Source organism: Pan paniscus, chromosome 1 (genome assembly GCF_029289425.2).
Source record: "Pan paniscus chromosome 1, NHGRI_mPanPan1-v2.0_pri, whole genome shotgun sequence".
Taxonomy (NCBI): Eukaryota; Metazoa; Chordata; class Mammalia; order Primates; family Hominidae; genus Pan; species Pan paniscus.
Window position 1 is genome coordinate 174,502,192 of NC_073249.2, and position 21,708 is coordinate 174,523,899.

At 43.5% G+C, this 21,708-nt stretch overlaps 1 protein-coding gene across 2 annotated transcripts in view; it reads right to left on the reverse strand.

Moving 5' to 3' along the window:
* Window positions 1-2,979: 2,979 nt before the first annotated feature.
* The window catches only part of ZFYVE9 (zinc finger FYVE-type containing 9), a 210,680-nt gene continuing 191,951 nt past the window's right edge, over window positions 2,980-21,708 (reverse strand). For both annotated transcript variants that reach the window (XM_034965193.3, XM_034965188.3), the window contains 6 exons: window positions 18,735-18,885; window positions 16,878-16,958; window positions 13,714-13,876; window positions 11,419-11,524; window positions 6,720-6,896; window positions 2,980-5,605 (listed from right to left, as the gene is read on the reverse strand). In XM_034965193.3, coding sequence (XP_034821084.1) covers window positions 5,444-5,605; window positions 6,720-6,896; window positions 11,419-11,524; window positions 13,714-13,876; window positions 16,878-16,958; window positions 18,735-18,885 — 840 coding nt within the window. In that variant the 3' untranslated portion in view covers window positions 2,980-5,443. The remainder of the gene's footprint in view (window positions 5,606-6,719; window positions 6,897-11,418; window positions 11,525-13,713; window positions 13,877-16,877; window positions 16,959-18,734; window positions 18,886-21,708) is intronic.

Below are 21,708 nucleotides of genomic sequence, written 5' to 3' on the forward strand. Positions count from 1 at the left end.
AAAGTGCTGGGATTACAGGTGTGAGCCACCGCACCCGGCTGGCCAATCTTATCAGAAGTGAGCTACCAAAACTTCCACAGATGTGAGATTTAACACTTAATTGCAGTCACGTGTATGCAACACAGCAATAATCTAGAATGAAAAGGAGGGTGATTAGCCTTCATAAGATGACCTATAGAGCAAAGAAAGGTGACTGGAAGGGTTCCTAACCCAACCTACTCCCCTTAGGGTGTGTATCCAACCCAGTGCTTCCTAAGAGGGTTACGGACCACTGTGGTTATCCTCTAAAGTTCCAGTCAGCTCTAGGAGTTTCTAAATTCAGGCCTCTGTTGGAAATGGCCTATTTCGATAGATAGAAAGTTTTCTATGGCTCTAAAGGTTTCTCCTTTGCAACCCATTCAATTTCAGTCTGCTGCTTTGCTCTTTCAAAACAGAACCTCCAGGCTGACGAGGCAAGACAAAGCCTCCCACCAGACTTGGAGATTGAAGTTCTTAAAAGGCCTTTGTTGTAGCCAAAGGCACGCATGCTTCACTGGTAGTAGGAGGAGCCTGTCCCAGCCTCATCTTGTCCTGAGATTTATCCACATACAGGAAACAGGCGGGACACAGTGGCTCACGCCTGTAATCCCACCACTTTGGAAAGCTGAGGCAGGTGGATCACCTGAGGTCAGGAATTCAAGACCAGCCTGGCCAACATGGTGAAACCCCGTCTCCACTAAAAACAAAAACAATTAGCTGGGCATGGTGGCCGGCGCCTGTAATCCCAGCTACTAGGGAGGCTGAGACACACGAATCACTTGAGCCCAGGAAGCAGAGGTTGCAGTGAGCCTCGATTGTACCACTGCACTCCAGCCTGGGCGACAGAGCAAGACTCTGTCTCAAAACAAACACAAATACAGTATCCAAACATTGGAGATTAGTGACTCACCTGCAGTTGGGAGCCAGCTACAACCCAAATCATTTTAAAATTTTCAATTCTTTGATCTCATGCAATGCACACTTTCTTCTGAATTAGCAAACTGAATAAACTACAGAAATTTTTTAGACTCAAGAAGTCTTGCTTACAATTAAAGGGCAAACTCCTGTGACTCTAACATTTTTCCTTTCTCATAGCACCATTTTGAAATTTGCATTGTTGCTTCCGGATTTTGAAGCCTTGTTTTCCAAGTATTTGTGGGCAGTTCCTAAAAGACTTTGTCCCTTAAGTAAGGGCAGCTGCTTTCAGGATGAAACCATGCGACTGAGACTGGCAGATCCTGGGAGCTTGCACCTGGGTCAACTCCACAGATGGATTCGTTTCTTCTCTGCCTCAGCTGCCCAGGCTCTAAAATGGCATCATTTCTCCCTACTTCTTAGCCCTTCTGACTACATACAATCCCTGAATTCCCACTGCCATGATTATTATTTTTGCATTATAAAAATAGAAACCGGCCAGGCACGGTGGCTCATGCCTGTAATCCCAGCACTTTGGGAGGCCAAGGTGGGCAGATCACCTGAGGTCAGGAGTTCGAGACCAACTTGACCGATGTGAAACCCCATCTCTAGTAAAAATACAAAATTAGCTGGGCGTGGTGGTGCATGACTGTAATCCCAGATACTGCGCAGGCTGAGGCAGGAGAATCACTTGAACCCGGGAGGCGGTGGTTGCAGTGAGCCGAGATAGTGCCATTGCACTCCAGTCTGGGCAACAAGAGCAAAACTCCGATCTCAAAAAAAAAAAAAAAAAAAAAATAGAAACATCATTACAAACTTGCTAATTCCAGAAACAATGTTCAGCAGGTTGATTGTTGTTTGAAATGTGTTAAATGCATAAATTATTTCCCAGGTGACCAGTTATCTAGAGGTAAACTTAACTGAAAATCTTGGGCCCACCAGTGCTCAGGAACCACTGTGGCTGGGGGAAGACAAGACGTGGGAATTTACAGAGGCATAATTTCAAATCTGTAGCCCCAGAGTCCAGTAGTTCCTCAGAAGATGTTGATAAAAATACATTGCCTAGCATTTGATAAGCATTTAATAATTTTAAAAAATTTAATAAATTACCAGAATGGCAATTCTATTCCTCTTAAGTATAGAAGGATCGCTGTATCTCAAAGTTTACAATCCAGAAGATTTGCCTGTTTCGAAATGTGGTTCAGCCCCTTGCTTTATATAATTCTTACAATATATTGTATAAAAGCAAGGATAAACAAGGAAAACAATTAACTAGCATTGGCTATTTTATGCCCAATTCCACAAATGATTTTACTAAACACAGAGGACATTTGATGCAGCTGAGAAAGGATCTGAGGGCCAGAGTTTGTCCTTAGTGGGAGAATTTAAAAGCTTGCACTGAACCAGAATAAATAAGTACAATGGCAAGCAGGAAGATAAACCACAGGAAAACAGGACCAGTCCCTGTAGATGTTCCAGACTTTTGAGGTATGTTCAGACAAAGCTGGCTATTAGACCAAAAATAAGCTGCCCCTGTTAACAAGTGCTTCCTGTTCTTGTCAGGTTTGGAGGTAGTGGTTACCAGGGCTCGGTCCTGACAAGCTGCTGCTCTGTGGGCCAAGCTTCCCCTTAGAAGCTCTGAGTACCTCTGAGCCTGTGGGAAAGGTCACAGTAAGAGTTCTGTGCAACCACCATCGGTAAAACCTTTGGAGAGGCAGATGTCGACTATAAGCTCCCACCTCAGAGAGCAGGATGAACCTACCCAGACATTTCCCAGGCCAGGCCTTTAGGCCTCTGGAAAACAGCTGCTGCCGCAAACACAGCTCCACAGCCTGCTGTTGCCTCGTGCTAAACCCAGCACTAGCCACTGGGGAGCAGCCTGTCGCTGTCCCACAGGCCTGCGTTAGTTTCCAGGGAATTCTTGGAGCTGTACTAATACTGCAGAAAAACTAGTTTAGCCTTGGCTTTCAGAAGATGCCAGTGACAATGGAGTACATTGCCCTAAAGCAGTATTTTCAAAATGTGCATTGTGGAATCCATTTGGTCTAAGATCAAAATAAATTTTTAATGAAACAGAAAAAGGTCAGAGTGCATCACACATATCATGGATAAACCAGATTTTGGTTTCTAATACCACTCCCATTAAAAGAAGCCAGGGCTCCTTGCAGAAATAGCTGATTCCAGGGCTAGGGCAGGATAAGCACAAGATAAGCCTGAAGCATCTTGTTAGGATAGAAATAAAAAAGAAGTACTCAAAAAAAAAAAAAAAAAAAAAAAAAATAGCATGTCACCAGGATGTAGGAGCCAGCTTGAAGGAAGGGTCTCTTGTCTAGCTAAAGCTGAGACCATTTGTGCACCAAAATAATGAATTGGAACCACTGAAAAAGGCCAGGCTTGGTGGCTCATGCCTGTAATCCCAGCACTTTGGGAGGCCAAGGTGGGTGGTTTGCTTGAGCCCAGAAGTTTGAGGCTGCAGTGAGCTAAGATTGTGCCACTGCACTCCAGCATGGGTGACAGAGTGAGACACTGTTTCAAAACAAAACAAAGCAAAACAAAAAACAGTCCATGAGTGTATAATGAAAATTAAATGAATAAATTGGGAAGGAAGGGCTTCTGCTTATAGTAGATTACCAAGTGCAACCTGTAAAGCTGGAGAATGCGCTAGAATTGGAAAATCATTTTGCAAACATCATAGTAAAAGATCAGTGCAGGTAAGAAACATCAATGCATGCTAATTTAACGGGACACTTTCATAGGCAAGAGATTTGCATGGTCTGAAAGTCTACATATACTGGTTATAAGTTCCAGGTAGGGGGATATACAGAGAAGTTGGACACCTTGACCAAGTGATCAAAATTTACCACTATCAATGAGGGGGCAGATGGATATCAAGTCATTATGGGCAAAAACACATAAACTGATTCTAAATATGAGGAAATATCAAACTGAGTTGTTTTCTGTTAAAAAAAAAACAACAGGGTGGGGTTGGGGTGGCTACATTCACCAAAAATATCAATGAGGCTGAGTGCGGTGGCTCACACCTGTAATCCTAGCAGTTTGGGAGGCAGAGGATGGCGGATCACTTGAGATCAGGAGTTGGGAGGCAGAGGATGGCGGATCACTTGAGCTCAGGCCTGGCCAACATGGTGAAACCCTGTCTCTACTAAAAATACAAAAAAATTATCTGGGGGTGGTGGCGGGCGTCTGTAATCCCAGCTACTCCGGAGGCTGAGGCAGGAGAATCGCTTCAACCTGGGAGGCGGAGATTGCAGTGAGCCGAGATTGCGCCACTGCACTCCAGCCTGGGTGACAGAGCGAGACTCCGTCTCAAAAAAAATACATATCAATGACATAAAAGATCAAGACGAGTCATGACAGCCATAGCCATGTCTGATTCTATACTGGAAGGTTTACTGGAGGGAAAAAATGCTACAAAGAACATCATTGGGCAGATGCCAGGTTAAAGTATCAAATCCATGTTTGACTGAAGTAGAGAACTGTCCTACAGTTGTGTAAGAGAATATCCTTATTTTTAGGAAATAAGCATTTAGGAGGAAAGGCCTACGATGTATGCAATTTACTCTCAAATGCCTCAATTTTTTATGGAGAAGGAGAAAGGGAGAGAGAAACCCTGACAAATCAAATGGGACAAAATGTTAATAAGTGAACAAGAGGGGAATCTGGGTAAAGTGTGCGTGGGTTTTTTTGTACTTTCAACTTCCTAGAAGTTTAAATTATTTCTCAATAAAATGTATTTTTAAATTCCTCCAGTATTTATAACTAAAAATGTCCTGGGTGTATTCCATCAGCATTCACAGAAATACCCAGTTGAATACCTGCCATCCACACGGGCAGATCTCCAGCAATCCTGAACTCACCTCTGCTCTCCACTGGAAGTGGACATTTACACTGAGTTGCCCTTCCGAAACTGGAAGAGTAGATTAAGCCCTTGAGTCTTCGATTCACTTCAATGAATAATCTGGTAAAAACAAAAATCTAAGTGTGACTTCTACTCGATAAACAGCTGTGATGTAACTGGGACAAGATCAGTGTGGAATTATCCTTTTTATACCAATTCTGTACAAAGAGTGCAAGAACTGATGCTTTATATTTTATTTCCCCTCTGCCCTCCCATCCCACCCTTGGTGATGGTTGTACCCATTTGAGCATTTCTGAGCACATGACCATAAGTAAATCTTGAGAGAGGAGCGGAATTCTTGTCTAAACAGTAACAGAAGGGGATTAGCTGCAAGGATAGCATAACTGTTGTGTAGGAACAGAAGCTGCCCAGATCTTCTTGGTGGACAATGCATAGAAGACTTAGAATTATGGAACATCTGTCCCCCCAACCACCCTTTCCCACCCGTCTCCCAAACCCCCACTCCCACCCTATTCCCCACCCCATTAATAGTGTTAACAAAAGCTTAATCTTCCAGTTTTAAAGTGCAAATGATTTGGGTATGACTGCTGTTGCAACAAGTCTGAACAGAAAAAAATGAAGTCTTCTCGTTTATGCGATGTTTTCCAGAATATAAAAGATGAGTTCCATGACAATGGGGCCCTCACTAAGCTGGCAGGCCCCTCCATGGATCACCGGCACCAAGGCGCTGTCCAGATCATTCATGTACTGCGAGGGAAGGGGCTGGCCATTGCTCCCTGCTTGATAGCCAACCTATACCACAGAGAGAAAAGGAGGAGAGGTTACTGAACAGAGAAGGCCTCTCCAGGGCTGAGGGCAAGGAGGCTGAGCAGGAAAGGAGATGTCCTTTTTGGCCATAGGCTAAACATATGGCAGTGAATACAAATTTATCCTCTTTTCTGGATGATCACTTATCCTGTTGTTTACTCCTCCTGACCACTTGACAACCATGAGGCACTGGGTAAGCCACTTAACCTGTTATGGTCTTAGTTTTCTGGGGAAGGGGAGAGGTGTGTAAAAAGGTATGGAGTATCAGAAATAATACCTTAATCTTTGGTTGTGAAAATTAAAATGAGAAATACACAATGTACAGCTCCCTAACCTAGTAGGAACTGAATATTTGTTCTTGCATCCATCTGTTCATCCATGCACCAGTCTGAGCAACTACAAATGCAGGGATCCAAAGATGAATGTAACAGGGCCCTGCCCTCAAGAGGCTCACATATTTAGCAAAAAATGCTTGTTCTTTGTTTTACGTGAGATAGGACCAGAATACTTCATTAGTATAGCATTGGGCAAGCCGTTAAGCAGAAAATAAATATTTGTTGATTGATGACTAGTCAGGAACTGGGGCCAGACACAGAACCTTTCATCATTCCCTGATAATGGCACAACCCTGTGATCAGGAACCAGTTTCTCCTCATAAGCACTCAGGCCAGAAGCAGCTTGCTGGGCAGAATTAACACTCACTCAGTGGGGAAGGGGGATCAAGCTGAGTCTACACCCAAGTTCCAAGTGACTCGGAGCTAAAGGGTTGAGGGAACAGAGAGGTCTGGCAATTTGTAAACATCAAGGCAGGACCTGGCAGGTCCTACCACATGCTCCCCTCTTTACCCCACACTAAGAAGGAAACCAGCTCCTTGGAAGGCATGCAGGTGAAGAAGCCACAGTTCAAATGGTTCTGAGAGAATCTGGCCAAGCATCACATGTGGGTATAGTACTATTAAAGAGAGGGCCAAACACTATATCCAGTCAGGCCAGAAGGTCGGAGAATTAAGCTCTCTGGGGTGATGCAGAAAAACTCACATGTCAGAAATACAGACGTTGCCCAAGGCCAGCTTTAAAAGCTGTGGAAGACACATCATACCTGATCTGAGTCAAGTGTCACACGTAGTCCCAGTTTGGTCATTCCATCTTCCTTCAGAAGCTTCAGGTGAGGACAGAGAGCAAGGCAAAAAGCTTTGGCAACATGCTCAGTCAATCTACTGTGATCTGCAGGATCACTGAGGCAATTGTGCTGGTCATCGTTTTCTAGGAAAAACACCTGTTCCCCAAACAAAAGAGACTTTTAAACTTGTGCCTAGACTTTGGGAGAAGTAGATTAGCTCACTGTATATGAGCACCCTGATTCTCCAAGATGTGCAAGAAGACATGACAGGAACAGGACACCATAAAGTCCCTGGTCCAGGAAAAGTCGGGCATTTGTCTTCCACCTAAAAAAAAACAATCCCTGTCTCTCAATCTCTGCATCCACAAAATGACAGCAGCAGCCTGCCTAACTCCCTGCAAGCCTCCATGGCTGCAATGGCACATTCTTCTCAGAACTAGAAAAGGCCTCCATTTTGCATTGTATGCCACTAAAAGGTAATCCCTGTATGTGGACAATTTACCTAGAAAATGATCTTAAGTCTAAGAGAATGGCTCTTATAGCTGACGTGACCCAGCTGCTTTATTTTACAATTAGTCTTACAAGGGAATTGACTGGCTCAAGGGCACAGAAGAATTTAAGAGACAGAGGAAGAGCCAGGCTGAGCCTGGCATCTGAGCCTTTTATTGCAGAGCTTTTTCCACCACAGCCCTGCCACTATAGAGGCGGGAACTGTGTCAGCACTGTGCACAGGCAGAAGTGGAACACACTTGGAACTGATGACCCAAGTCCTAGCACCATAGAGGAAGGGTCATGAGCAAGTCCCTTAGAGGACTAAAAGAAGTTAAAGGACTTTTTTTTTTTTTTTTTTGGAAACAAAGTCTCACTCTGTCACCAGGCTGGAGTGCAGTGGCATGACCTCTGCCCACTGCAACCTTTGCCTCTTAGGTTCAAGTGATTCTCCTGCTTCAGCCTCCTGAGTAGCTGGGATTACAGGCACGTGCTGCCATGCCTGGCTAATTTTTGTATTTTTAGTAGAGATGGGGTTTCACCATGTTGGCCAGGCTGGTCTTGAACTCCTGACCTCAGGTGATCTGTCCGCCTCGGCCTCCCAAAGAGCTGGAATTACAGGCATGAACCACCGCACCTGGCCCAAAGGACTTACTTTATTTTTTTTTGAGATGGAGTCTCAACTCTGTTGCCCACCGCCCAGGCTGGAGTGCGGTGGTGCGATCTCAGTTCAGTGCAACCTCCACCTCCCGGGTTCCAGCAATTCTCTTGCCTTAGCCTCCCAAGTAACTGGGACTACAAGTGTGCACCACCACACCTAATTTTTATATTTTTAGTAGAGATGGGGTTTCACCATGTTGGCCAGGTTGGCCTTGAACTCCTGACCTTAGATGATCCTCCTGCCTCAGCCTCCCAAAGTGCTACGATTACAGGTGTGAGCCACTGCACCCGGCCCAAAGGACTTCTTTTTTTCTTTTTTTTTGAGATGGAGTCTCGCTCTATTGCCCAGGCTAGAGTGCAATGGCACGATCTCGGCTCACTGCAGCCTCCACCTCCCAGGTTCAAGCGATTCTCCTGCCTCAGCTTCCCAAGTAGCTAGGATTACAGGAGCCTGCCACCAAGCCAGACTAATTTTTGTATTTTTAGTAGAGATGGGGTTTCACCATGCTGGCCAGGCTGAGGACTTCTTAATAATTAATTTGTCTCGGCCGGGCGCGGTGGCTCACGCCTGTAATCCCAGCACTTTGGGAGGCCAAGGAGGGTGGATCGCAAGGTCAGGAGATCAAGATCATCCTGGCTAACACGGTGAAACCCCGTCTCTACTAAAAATACAAAAAAAAAAAAAACACAAAAAATTAGCCGGGCGTGGTGGCAGGCGCCTATGGTCCCAGCTGCTCAGGAGGCTGAGGCAGGAGAATGGCGTGGACCTGGGAGGTGGAGCTTGCAGTGAGCCAAGATCACGCCACTGCACTCCAGCCTGGGTGACAGAGTGAGACTTCGTCTCAAAAAAAAAAAAAAAATTAATTTGCCTCTGTAAAGTGGAAAGCACCTGACTTCTCTGGTTATTGTAAAGATAAAACTATATAAAGGCAAAATATAAGGCCGGGTGCAGTGGCTCACACCTGTAATCCCAGTACTTTGGGAGGCCGAGGCGGGCAGATCACAAGGTCAGGAGTTTGAGACCAGCCTGGCCAACATGATGAAACCCTGTCTACTAAAAATACAAAAGTTAGCTGGGTGTAGTGGCACATGCCTGTAGTCCCAGCTACTCAGAAAGCTGAGGCAGGAGAATCGCCTGAACCCAGGAGGCAGAGGTTGCAGTCAGCCGAGATCGCACCATTGCAATCCAGCCTGGGTGACAAGAGCGAGACTCCGTCTCAAAAAAAAAAAAAAAAGGCACTTTGGGAGGCCAAGACGGGCGGATTGCGAGGTCAGGAGATCGAGACCATCCTGGCTAACACAGTGAAACCTCATCTCTACTAAAAATACAAAAAAAAAAAAATTAGCCGGGAGTGGTAGCGGGCGCCTGTAATCCCAGCTACTCGGGAGGCTGAGGCAGGAGAATGGTGTGTACCCGGGAGGCGGAGCTTGCAGTGAGCTGAGATTGTGCCACTGCACTGCCGCCTGGGCGACAGAGCGAGACTCTGTCTCAAAAAAAAAAAAAAAAAGGCAAAATATAAAAGATACAGAAATGCAAATACACGATGTTTCTATATAGCAACCCCTAGCTTACTGCTCCATAAGGAACTTACACTGAGAGGACTACAAAGGAGGCAGCTCCGAAGCCCCGTACCTGGATGCACTGGAGAGTGGTGGCATGAAATGACAGAGTGGGAGTCAGGAGACCTGAGCGCTGGCCCCTGCTCTGCCATTAACCAACATCAGTCACAAAGTTACAGTCACATGACCTGTTTGAGCCTGTCTTCTCATCTGCATCTTAGGATGGGTAGCTTGCCTACCTCACTGCTACTGGGGAGCAAAAAGGAGGGAACAGAGGTCAAACTGCTTTATAAGCCATAAAGTGTTTTACACGTTCCAGACTCTGCACTGCTCAAAATGTGTCAAAGGGACGAATCATTACATAGCAAGCAACTAAAATCCCTTGGCTGCATATGAAATCATGGAGCCTGTTATGCAGGATGAGTCCCTTAGGACAACTGCTCAGAACTGGAGAACCAGGTCTCATCTCTGCTATCAGGAACTAGCCATATGAACTTGAGTAAGAGATTTAACAACCCTGGGTCTCTGTTTCCTTTTGTGTGAAATGGAAAAGCCAGAAGTCATAGAATTTTTTTAAAAAAACATAAGAGTTTCAAAGCTGAAAAGAATCCTAGAGATCTTATAATTTAATCCTTTACAAATGAGCATACATGAGGTTCAAAAGTAATAAAGGGATCTAAGATCTACCTGCTTACTCACGAGAACTTTTAAAATTTTTTTCATATTTTATTTTTTCTCAGACCTCTTGAGGATGAAGAGAGTAAACTTTCTGATCTATATGACATGTACATACAAAAAAGGGTCACTGCCCTGCTCCTCTCATTCCCAGGTGAGCCTCTAATACAGCTTTCAAGTTAAGGAGCAAATTAATACAGTGGGAAAGAGCTTAGGAGTTGGCCAGATCTGGGTTTTAATCAGGATTTTATCATTATTTATTTGCCTTGTAATCTTGAGCAAGTTAATTAGTCTCTGAGCTTTAGTTTTGTTTGTTTGTTTTTGGAGACGGAGTTTCGCTCTTGTTGCCCAGGCTGGCGTGCAATGGCACAATCTCGGCTCACCACAACCTCCACCACCCAGGTTCAAGCGATTCTCCCACCTCAGCCTCCTGAGTAGCTGGGATTACAGGCATGCACCACCATGCCTGGCTAATTTTGTATTTTTAGTAGAGACGGGGTTTCTCCATGTTGGTAGGGCTGGTCTCAAACTCCAGACCTCAGGTGATCTGCTCACCTTGGCCTCCCCCAAAGTGCTGGGATTACAGGCGTGAGCCACCACACCCGGCCTAGTTTTTTTTTTGAGACGGAGTCTTGCTCTGTTGCCTAGGCTGGATGGAGTGCAGTGGCGTGATCTCGGCTCACTGTAACCTCTGCCTCCCGGGTTCAAGTGATTCCCATGCCTCAGCCTCTCAGGCAGCTGGGACTACAGGCGTGCACCACCATGCCTCGGCTAATTTTTGTATTTTTAGTGGGTATGGGGTTTCACCATGTTACCCAGGCTGGTCTTGAATTCCTGACCTCAAGTGATCCACCCACCTCAGCCTCCCAAAATGCTGGGATTACAGGTGTAAGCCACTGTGCCTGGCCTAGTTTTCTTATTAGTGAAATAAGTATTTTTTAAAGACCGTCATGTTATCTAAAATAGTTTATAAGTGCAGAATAACTGACCCAGCTTTCTGAAGCATACAGCAAAGATGGAATGTACCACTCAGAGATCTACTCTTCTTGAGTTCCAATGCAAAGAAATATCTAAAAGTTAGTTCACAGGAAAGAGGATACATCAGACAGGTGCAGGCTACAACTGGCAGCATTTCTTCCTGGTGATTTCAGATAGGAATTGGAGTATAAATGAGAAAGATTTTTCTCAGAGATATTTTTTTCTTATCCTACAAAGTCAACCCAGAATGTGGCTCTTGGCCTAGCAAAAAGTTGTGCTCAAAGTGGGTCAAGTATGCCAAGTTTCATTTCCTTACCTCTGTCCATCTGATTACTTTTCCATTTGCTTTATATTCTGATCCATGGAATATCTTCACATTTGTTATAGTCTCCATGGACTTCCCATCTATAGGACTTATGACACTAAAATAGAGGCAAAGGAAAGATAGAAGCAGCTCTTGAAGTTAGAAAAGCCATTTTTCCTATCACGTTTTGCTGCAGAAGTCTTCCTGCTAATTACACTGGGTACCCTGCTGAACACACCTGTGCAGCACATCATAGCAAGAAGCAGCCACTGTATAAAAATGTACATGAACTGAGCTCTTGGGAAAGAATCTATGCACTGAAATAGTTCAAAGAACACACATGCAAAAAAGGAATCATTTTTCCAGGAGCTAGTTCTCTTTAACGTAAAGAAATTGATTAATCAAACCTGCTCTTCTTCCAGTATCCCTTCTTTCAGTGAATGCATGGTCACCCACTCAATCTTGTTTTCACTCTGCTCCTGACTCTGTAATGATACTTGTCATGATATATTCTTCATGTTTGCATACCTGACTTACAAATGAACTTCTGAAGGGGAGGGAATATGATATATTCCCCTCTATGTGCTTATATTCCCATTACTGACCCACCGCTTGGAACTTAGGAGTCTAATAAATATTTATTAAGAATCATTTGCTGGGCATGGTGGCTCACGCCTGTAATCCCAGCACTTTGGGAGGCTGAGGTGGGTAGACTGTCTGAGCTCAGGAGTTCGAGACCAGCATCAGCAACATAGCAAAACCCTACCTCTACTAAAAACACAAAAAATTAGCCAGGCAATAGTGGTACAGCCTGTAATCCCAGCTACTGGGCAGGCTGAGGCATGAGAATCACCTTGAACCTGGGAGGCGGAGGTTGCAGTGAGCTGCGATCGCACCACTGTACTCCAGCCTGGGTGACAGAGCAAGACTCTGTCTCCAAAAAAAAAAAAGGAATTATTTGACCAAGTTGCTAATTATGACAGTGCTAGTGTAAACAAGTATCTATGTATCTGTCATAACACCTTCCCTTTAGTGCTAAATTATCACTCCTAGATTCCTAAACAAAAAGGCCACTTCTGATAGTCATTTCCTCCCTGAAATACAAGTATAAATACATGGAGATACACATTCATTCTGATTAGGATTCAAAATAATTGGCACACAGATTCTAAACTTTCCCTAACAATTTTCAAACCTGTTTATGTTCTTGAATCTCTATTTTTTTTTTCTTGAGATAGAGTTTCGCTCTTGTTGTCCAGGCCGGAATGCAGTGGCATGATCTCGGCTCACCGAAACCTCCGCCTCCCGATTCAAGTGAGTCTCCTGCCTCAGCCTCCTGAGTAGCTGGGATTACAGGCATGTACCACCACGCCCAGCTGATTTTGTATTTTTAGTAGAGACGGGGTTTTTCCATGTTGGTCAGGCTGGTCTTGAACTCCCAACCTCAGGCGATCCACCTGCCTCAGCCTCCCAAAGTGCTGGGATTACAGGCGTGAGCCACCACACCCGGCCAAATCTCTATGTATTAAAAGTCGAATCTAACTTAAACTTCAATATCAGGCATTCACTTCATTTAGTCAAAATTACTTGAATTTAAGTTTAATTTCTAATTCATCAAATAGCAATGTTAAAAACAAAACAAAAAAAGAGCACCCTTTGTTGTGTAGAATCCTTTGAGAAAGGATACAAAGTTCAGTTTGTAATGTATAAATGCAATGTTTTCCAGCTTGTCCCTGAATGTCTGGGTATGAGAGAAAGAAAGGGGTGAGGGGGAAAGAAAAGTGTCAAAGATGTCTCCAGGGTTTTGGCTTGAACCATTAGAATAGAGTTGCCGAACACTGAGAAAGAATATAGAGTTTGAAGCCCAAGAAGGTGGTTTTCAGAGCTAGTCTTATCACTTCCTAGCTTTGTAGACCTGAAAAGTCACTTAGCCTTTTGGTACTTGTTTACTCATTTATAGAATGGAAATGTTAACACCTGTTATTGTATCAAACAAAACAATGTTGGCAAAAATGTGTTGTAAATCTTAAAAGGCTCAGGTATTACTGTTATCTCAATAACTATAGAGGGACTTTTTTGTTTCATCAATCCCTCTACTTACACTTCCCTCAAAAATACATACAGAAACTCCTTCAGAAACTAACTTACAAAACCAGAAATTTAAAATTCTACGTTAAGCATACAAAGCAGTCTTTCTCTTAGGCAGGGCTTTCAGTAAAACTATAAAACACCAATGTAGACAGCAGACAAAACCCAGAGCCTAACCTATAACTAAAAGCCACAAAGGGGGACATGTGCTGCATTTACCCCTTGCTAACGTTCTTGTCATCATCCACCCACTGGATGTGGATGTGCTCCTGGGGTTCCTCCGCGTCCGCCTTCCCACAGGTGATGGTGAAGTCCTTCATCTCTCGCAGTGCCTGCCTCAAGGAATCCATGTTCTCTGCAGTAATCTGGACCATAACACCATCTAAGAATCAGTACAAAGCCAAAGGAGAGGCAAATGAAACCACAGCACCTGGCATCTAGCAAATTCCTCCGAGTTAAATGTAAACCTTAGCTCTGCTTTCCAAAGCTGACTGATACAGAGGTTTTGCTCTTTGAGCTGAACCTTACTTACTGAAAGTGTTGTGAGAAGCAATGCCAAGATTAAAACACATGCTTGTTGATTTCACTTCAGACACAACTAAGAATTTCTCCTGAGACTACTTAAGGGGAAAACTTAAACACAGTCACATTCTTCTTCTGGACACACTGAATATTTTGTTCCTGTTTTCACTCCTGCATTTATCATCCTCTGGTCATATTCATTTGTTTGCATCTCCATCTCTCTCACCTTACTATGACTGCCTGGCATACAGTGAATGTCCAATAAATGTTTGCTAAATAAATCACTGAATAAATTATAGTAGTGGGCTTGGAGATAAATCCATTTATTGACTAGCAAATAAGGCAAACCTACCACAGAGTTTCATATGGGCTACCAGATAACCAACAGATGGTAACTTTTTCAGCTGCTACCTACCTGAGTTGAAGGCAAACACTGAAATTGACAGTAAAAGTTGTCACATGCTGAGCAATTACTCTGCTTCACTGACACACAATGAAATAATTTCTAAAGAGTCTCAATAACAATTTCATAGTCAGCCAATCGCTCCACTGAAACACACAAGTGAAATGCAAGACCCAAGAAATTCCCAAGCCAGACACATAAACACATAATTTTTAAACACACTGCTTTGAATTGGTAAGGATCTGTGTCAGGTCAATTTATCTTTTTTTTTTTTTTTTTAAGAGATGACTGCCCAGGTTGGAGCGCAGTGACTATTCACAGGGACGATCATAATGCACTGCAGCCTCAAGCTCCTGGCCTCACAGGGTCCTCCCACCTCAGCCTCCCAAGTAGCTGGTACTATAGGTGTATGCCACCATGCCCAGCTCATTTTATCATTTAACAACATTTAAGGGATGTTTTAAAATCACCTTGTGAAGTCACAATTTCAACTATAGTCAACACTTCATCATATAGGCTTTAACTAGTTGCTTTAGACCAAATGACTGTTTAACTCCTAGATTTTAAGCTGGGTGTGGTGGTTCACACCTGTAATCCCAGCACTTCGGGAGGCTGAGCCTGGTGGATCATTTGAGGTCAGGAGTTCAAGACCAGCCTGACCAACATGGTGGAACCCCATCTCTACTAAAAATACAAAAAAATTAGCTGGGCGTGTTGGCGCACAACTGTAATTTCAGCTACTCAGGAGGCTGAGGCAGGAGAATCACTTGAGGTAGAAGTTGCAGTGAGCCAAGATTGTGCCACTGTACTCCAACCTGGGCTACAAGACTCCATCTTAAAAAAAAAAAAAAAAAAAAAACCTCTTAGATTTCATAACAATTTGTTAACGGCATGTTTCTGTTTTGTAGTCAAGAGTTGTAAATTTTAGTTGTAAAATATTAGTGCACTCTGTGTTTCACTCACTGTTTTATTAAATTTACCAAAAGAAGACCAAAGCCAGTATCTATAAATATATGTAAGATTATCTACGTATTTCAATCAACACACTGGAATCCAGCCCTAAGAAAGGACCTTTTTTTTTTTTAAAGATAGAGTCTCACTCTGTCGCCCAGGCTGGAGTACAATGGCACAATCTCGGCTCACTGCAACCTCTGCTTCCCAGGTTCAAGTGATTCTCCTGCCTCAGCCTCCCAAGTAGCTGGGATTACAGGCATACGCCACCACGCTTGGCTGTTTTTTGTATTTTTAGTTGAGATGGGGTTTCACCATGTCGGCCAGGCTGGTCTCCAACTCCTGACCTCAAGTGATCTGCCCCCCTCGGCCTCCCAAAGTGCTGAGATTACAGGCGTGAGCCACCGCACCCGGCCTAAGAAAGGACTGTTTTTACACAGAGCTTTGGAGTGAGCTACTGTAAAAATGAAAACCTGTCATCATGTGAGGCAGACTACATTTTCCATAAATGGTCATATCTCCCATCTCATTTTTCTACAATGCTATCTTCCCATTCTCCCATGTAGAAGTGAAGTCTAATTTCCCTCCCTTTTTCCAACACCAGAGTATGGTGGAAATGACACAATATAACTTTAAAGGGTGGGTCACAAAAGGCAATGCAGCTTCCACCTTCTTGCTAGAACATTCATGTTTAGAGTCCTGAACCACCATGTAAAAAGTCCAGCTATCCCAATGGTATCAAGCCATGTTAAGGAGTCCCCACGTAAGTACCCCAGTCACCACTCCTAGTCTTTAAATCATCCCAGGCCAGGCCTCAGACGTGTGTGTGAACAAACCTTCATATAATTCTAGCTCCCAGTCATCAGATGACTTCAAGTCATCCCAACTAAGACTCCAAACATCATGAAGCAGTGTTAAGCCATCCCTGCATTGCCCTGTCAAGATTACTGATCTAGAGGATAAGCAAGCATGATAAAATGGTTGTTTTAAGCCATCTGTTATGAAATAAGAGTAGCAAAATCAAAACACAATGAAAACCAGCAAAGAAAATAAACGGTGTGCCAATTAGCCTTTAGTTTAATTAACTTTTGTCAACATATGTGTCATGTCTAATTATAGCACACTAGCAGCAAGCACATGCCATTTTGTACTCCAAATGATGACCACAGCATTCTTGTGGACAGGAGAGACTTTCATCTACACATTTAGATATTAATATTTCCACCCAATGATATATTTGAACTCAGACTACATGCCCTCAGGTACCTTATCCCAGAGCTCTGAAAGGCCATCTCCTCTCCTAGTTTTAATGTCATTGTCACATGGTATCCCTACCACTTACTCCTTTCTTCAGAGAACTAAGCACTCTCATGGCAGTTTTAATTTGCTGAAGAGATGCTACTGAAAAAACAGTAGGAGTCAGACATCTACAGCAGAAGTGTAAAGGATTCCCTTTATGTACATAAGTTCAGTCCTTGTTATGAGGACTGAACAATTCATTCTTTACCTTCCACAATACTGGACTTGGCAAGGTATCCAGAAGAGGATTTCAGAGCGCCACTGAACACAAAGAAACTGGCACCAGTCACTAAAACAGCAATAGAAATAGTTTAGTAAGACAGACCCTAAGCTGGAGGGATTGAGAATAATAACAAAATATTCAGAAGTTGAGAATTCCGACCATCATCACACAGAAAATTTTAAAAAATCAAATCTATATTCCACAATAAACATGTAACCAACAATTCTGATGCTTACAACAGCTTTGGGAACTAGGTTTTAAGATACACTCCCCCATTTTGTTTTGTTCTTCCTCTAATTAAGAATCCAAGTATCTTACAAGAAAAGGAATCTTAATGGTTGAGGTCAGGGGGTTGGCAAGCTATAGCCTGCTTGGCCTCCAGCCTGCTTTTGTAAATAAAATTTTATTGAAACACAGCCATGTCCATTCATTTACTTATTGTCTATGGCAGTTTTTGCACTATAATACTAGAGCCGAATAGTTGTTGACAAAAACCACAGCTTGCAAAGTCTAAAATATTTATCATTTGGCCCTTCACAAAAAAAGTTTGCCACCCCCAATCTAATCCATTGATTTTCAGATTTTTTTAGATCAAATATATTCTGAAGATAGAAATATGGTTGCCAACTATTTTATCTGCTAAGTTTTTTTTTTTTTTTTTGAGACGGAGTCTCGCTCTGTCACCCAGGCTGAAGTGCAGTGGTGCTATCTCTGCTCACTGCAAGCTCCACCTCCTGGGTTCACGCCATTCTCCTGCCTCAGCCTCCCGAGTAGCTGGGACTACAGGCATGTGCCAGCATGCCCCGCTAACTCTTTTGTATTTTTAGTAAAGATGAGGTTTCACCACGTTGGTCAGGCTGGTCTTGAACTCCTGACCTTAGGTGATCCACCCACCTCGGCCTCCCAAAGTGTTGGGATTACAGGCGTGAGCCACCATGCCCAGCTTTTTTTTTTTTTTTAAGAGACAGGGTCTTGCTATGTTGCCCAGGCTTGTCTTGAACTCCTTAGCTCAAATGATGCTCTCGTCTTGGCCTCCCAAAGTGCTGGGATTACAGGCATGAGCCACCGCGGCTGGCCTAACACAGGGTTTCTTAGATTAAATCTATTAAACAAGACTTATTTTTTCATGTGAACAGTTTTTAACACCATGGTGCCTGAGAAAACACTTTGGGTAACGCCTCTTGAGCAATGCTTCTCAAAGTCGAATGTGCACTTGAATCACACAGAGATCTCGTTAAAATGCAAATTTTGATTAGTGAATCTGGGGTGTGGAGACCACATTCTGAATAGCACTGAAACCTCCTTCAGAATCCTGTCAAGTTAATTAGCATTCTGTGGGAATGGCCATCCAACAAGCTTCAAATTTACCTAAACATACTGTCATTATGGGGCCTAGTCGTGCCTTCAAATGCCAGTGCTGGCCCTTGTCAATATCCTAAGGGCATATTTTCTTTTTTTTTTTTTTTTTTTTAATTATTATACTTTAAGTTCTAGGGTACATGTGCACAACATGCAGGTTTGTTACATACGTATACACATGCCATGTTAGTTTTGCTGCACCCATCAACTCGTCATTTACATTAGGTATTTCTCCTAATGCTATCCCTCCCTCCTAAGGGCATATTTTCAAAATTTTTCCCTCAATAACACATATCCCATTTGCAACTCTGAGTCTGGCCACTTGGGGAGTCAACATAATCCTGAAGAATATGGTTGGAAAGGTTAATTAATTTGTTTGTGGTCACCTATCTAGAAAGTGAGTGTTACGGGACTGAGGTATCTAACTGTCCAAGTCCAGTATAATTTTCCATTATCATAATCTCAACCAGCTCAAATGCTCACCTTTTCTGGGCTGATTGTGAATACTAATAGCCTGGGTCTGATAGTTTCCATCATCATTCTGTACACACACAAGATGAGAGTCTGCCTTTTCATTGAAGCAGGCACCTCCTGCCAGGACATGCTCATTGGACTTGTTCATGGCTTTCATCATCTGCAATCAAAGAGATAACCTTATTCTGACAAGAATGGGCATTTTTCTGTCTGACATGGTGCAACTCCATCTTCTCAAAAACAAAACTAACAGAATATTACGTATTAAAGTGACAAAAAGGGCCACCAAATAATGAAACAAAGTAAAAAAATCAGTCACCATTAACAAATCAATGTACACAAAAATTCCCTGTACATTTTATAAGCGATTTGTACTATGACCTAATAAGCACATGATACATTTTGCATTCACTTTTTGTCTTACTGCTGAATTGAACTCAAGTAGCTAAAATTAGTTTAGCTAATTGTAGTTTCTCCTATATACTGGATTCTCTGAGGATATATAATCTGAAATTCTAAGTTCAAAAGAATGTCCCATATTTAAGTACATCTGCTTTTTCAACTTCCAAAGGAGTGAACTTTCCTCTAAAAACATATGAAATTCAAATTGTTTCTTAATTTTACTAACTTATGTTTGAGATCTTCAATGAAATTAGTTACTAATATTTTGCTTTATTCTTCTCAAAAGATTTAACATGATAATTCTGACCTAATCCAAAAAAAAAAAAAATTCATGGGCCACTGTTTTGCATGTAATACGTAAGAACTCACCTTGATGTTAAACTCCAACCCCTGGCTGAAACAGGTTAATGATCATTTGTTGTTATTTATTTCTATAAAGAGTTTGGGGCCAGGCACGGTGGCTCATGCCTATAATCCCAGCACTTTGGGAGGCCGAGGCAGGCGGATCACGAGGTCAGGAGATCGAGACCATCCTGGTTAATATGGTGAAACCCCATCTCTACTAAAAATACAAAAAAATTTAGCTGGGCATGGTGGCAGATGCCTGTTGTCCCAGCTACTCAGGAGGCTGAGGCAGGCGAATGGCGTGAACCTGGGAGGCGGAGCTTGCAGTGAGCCAAGATCGCGCCACTGCACTCCAGCCTGGGGAAAGAGCAAGACTCTGTCTCAAAAAAAAAATAAAAAAAAATAAAGAGTTTGACACCTTTTTTTTTTGAGACAGGGTCTCTCTCTGTTGCCCAAGCTGGAATGCAGTGGCTCGATCTTGGCTCACTGCAACCTCCGCCTCCTGGGTTCACGCCATTCTCCTGCCTCAGCCTCCGGAGTAGCTGGGACTACAAGTGCCTGCTACCACGCCCAGCTAATTTTTTTGTATTTTTATAGAGACAAGGTTTCACCATGTTAGCCAGGATGGTCTCGATCTCCTGACCTCGTGATCCGCCCACCTCGGCCTCCCAAAGTGCTGGGATTACAGGCGTGAGCCACTGCACCCGGCCGACACTTTTTTTTTTTTTAAGAGACAGGGATCTCACTATGTTGTCCAGGCTGGATTCAAGCTCCTTGGCTCAGGTGATCCTCCCACCTCAGCCTCTTGAATGGCTGGGATTATATAGGCACATGCCACCTAGCCCAGCTCTGGGTTAATGATAATTTGTTTTTATTTCCCATTTTTTCCTTCATGTCATCCCATTTGTCCAACTTTCTGATCTAATCCTTTAAAATTGAGCCTTTAAACATCTAACTGGAAACTTATTTTGTTTTACTCCCCTCTTCCTCCTATAAGCTGTAGTGTTGCGGGCCAGGCCCGGTAGCTCACACCTGTAATCCCAGCACTTTAGGAGGCCGAGGTGGGTGAACCACTTGAGGTCAGGAGTTCGAGACCAGCCTGGCCAACATGGTAAAACCCCATCTCTACTAAAAGTACAAAAAAATGAGCTGGGTGTGGTGGCGGGTGCCTGTAATTCCAGCTACTCGGGAGGCTGAGGCAGGAGAATCACTTTACCCCAACAGGTGGAGGCTGCAGTGAGCCAAGATTGCGCTACTACACTCCAGCCTGGGGAACACAGGGAGACTCTATCTCAAAAAATAAAAATAAAATAAAAAAGTTGTAGTGCTGTCAGAGTTGTTTGACTCCATCTTGAACAGGGGCTGGGTAAAATGAGGCTGAAACCTGCTGGGCTGCATCCCAGGAGGTTGGGCATTCTTAGGATAGGAGGAAAGCACAAGATACAGGTCACAAAGACCCCACTGATAAAAACAGAATGCTGTAAAGAAGCTAGCCAAAACCCACCAAAACCAAGATGGTGATGAAAGTGACCACTGGAGGTCCTCACTGCTCATTATCACTAATTATAATGCATTAGCATGCTAAAAGACGCTCCCACCCATGCATGACAGTTTTACAAATGCCATGGCAATGTCAGGAAGTTACCCTATATGATCTAAAAAGGAAGGAACCCTCAGTTCCAGGAATTCCCCACCCCTTTCCCAGAAAACCCTTTGTTTAGCATATAATCAGGAAATACCGTAAATATACTCAGTCAGGCAGCCCATGACACTGCTCTGCCTATGGAGCAGCCATTCTTTTATTCCTTTTTTGAGATGGAGTTTCGCTCTTGTTGCCCAGGCTGGAGTGCAGTGACACTATCTCAGCTCACCGCAACCTCCAGCTCCCAGGTTCAAGTGATTCTCCTGCCTCAGCCTCCCGAGTAGCTGAGATTACTGGCATGTGCCAGCACACCCACTAATTTTGTATTTTTAGTAGAAATGGGGTTTCTCCATGTTGGTCAGGCTGGTCTCGAACTCCCGACCTCAAGTGGTCCGCCCACCTTGGCTTCCAAAGTGCTGGGATTATAGGCGTGAGCCATCGCACCTGGCCTGCCCATTTTTTAACTGGGTTGTCTTTTTTTTAGAGACTATGGTGCTATGTTATGTCATGTTATGTTATCCAGGTTGACACTGATCCTCTCACCTTATCCTTCCAAGTAGCTGGAACTACAGGCACATACCCACTTTGCCTTGC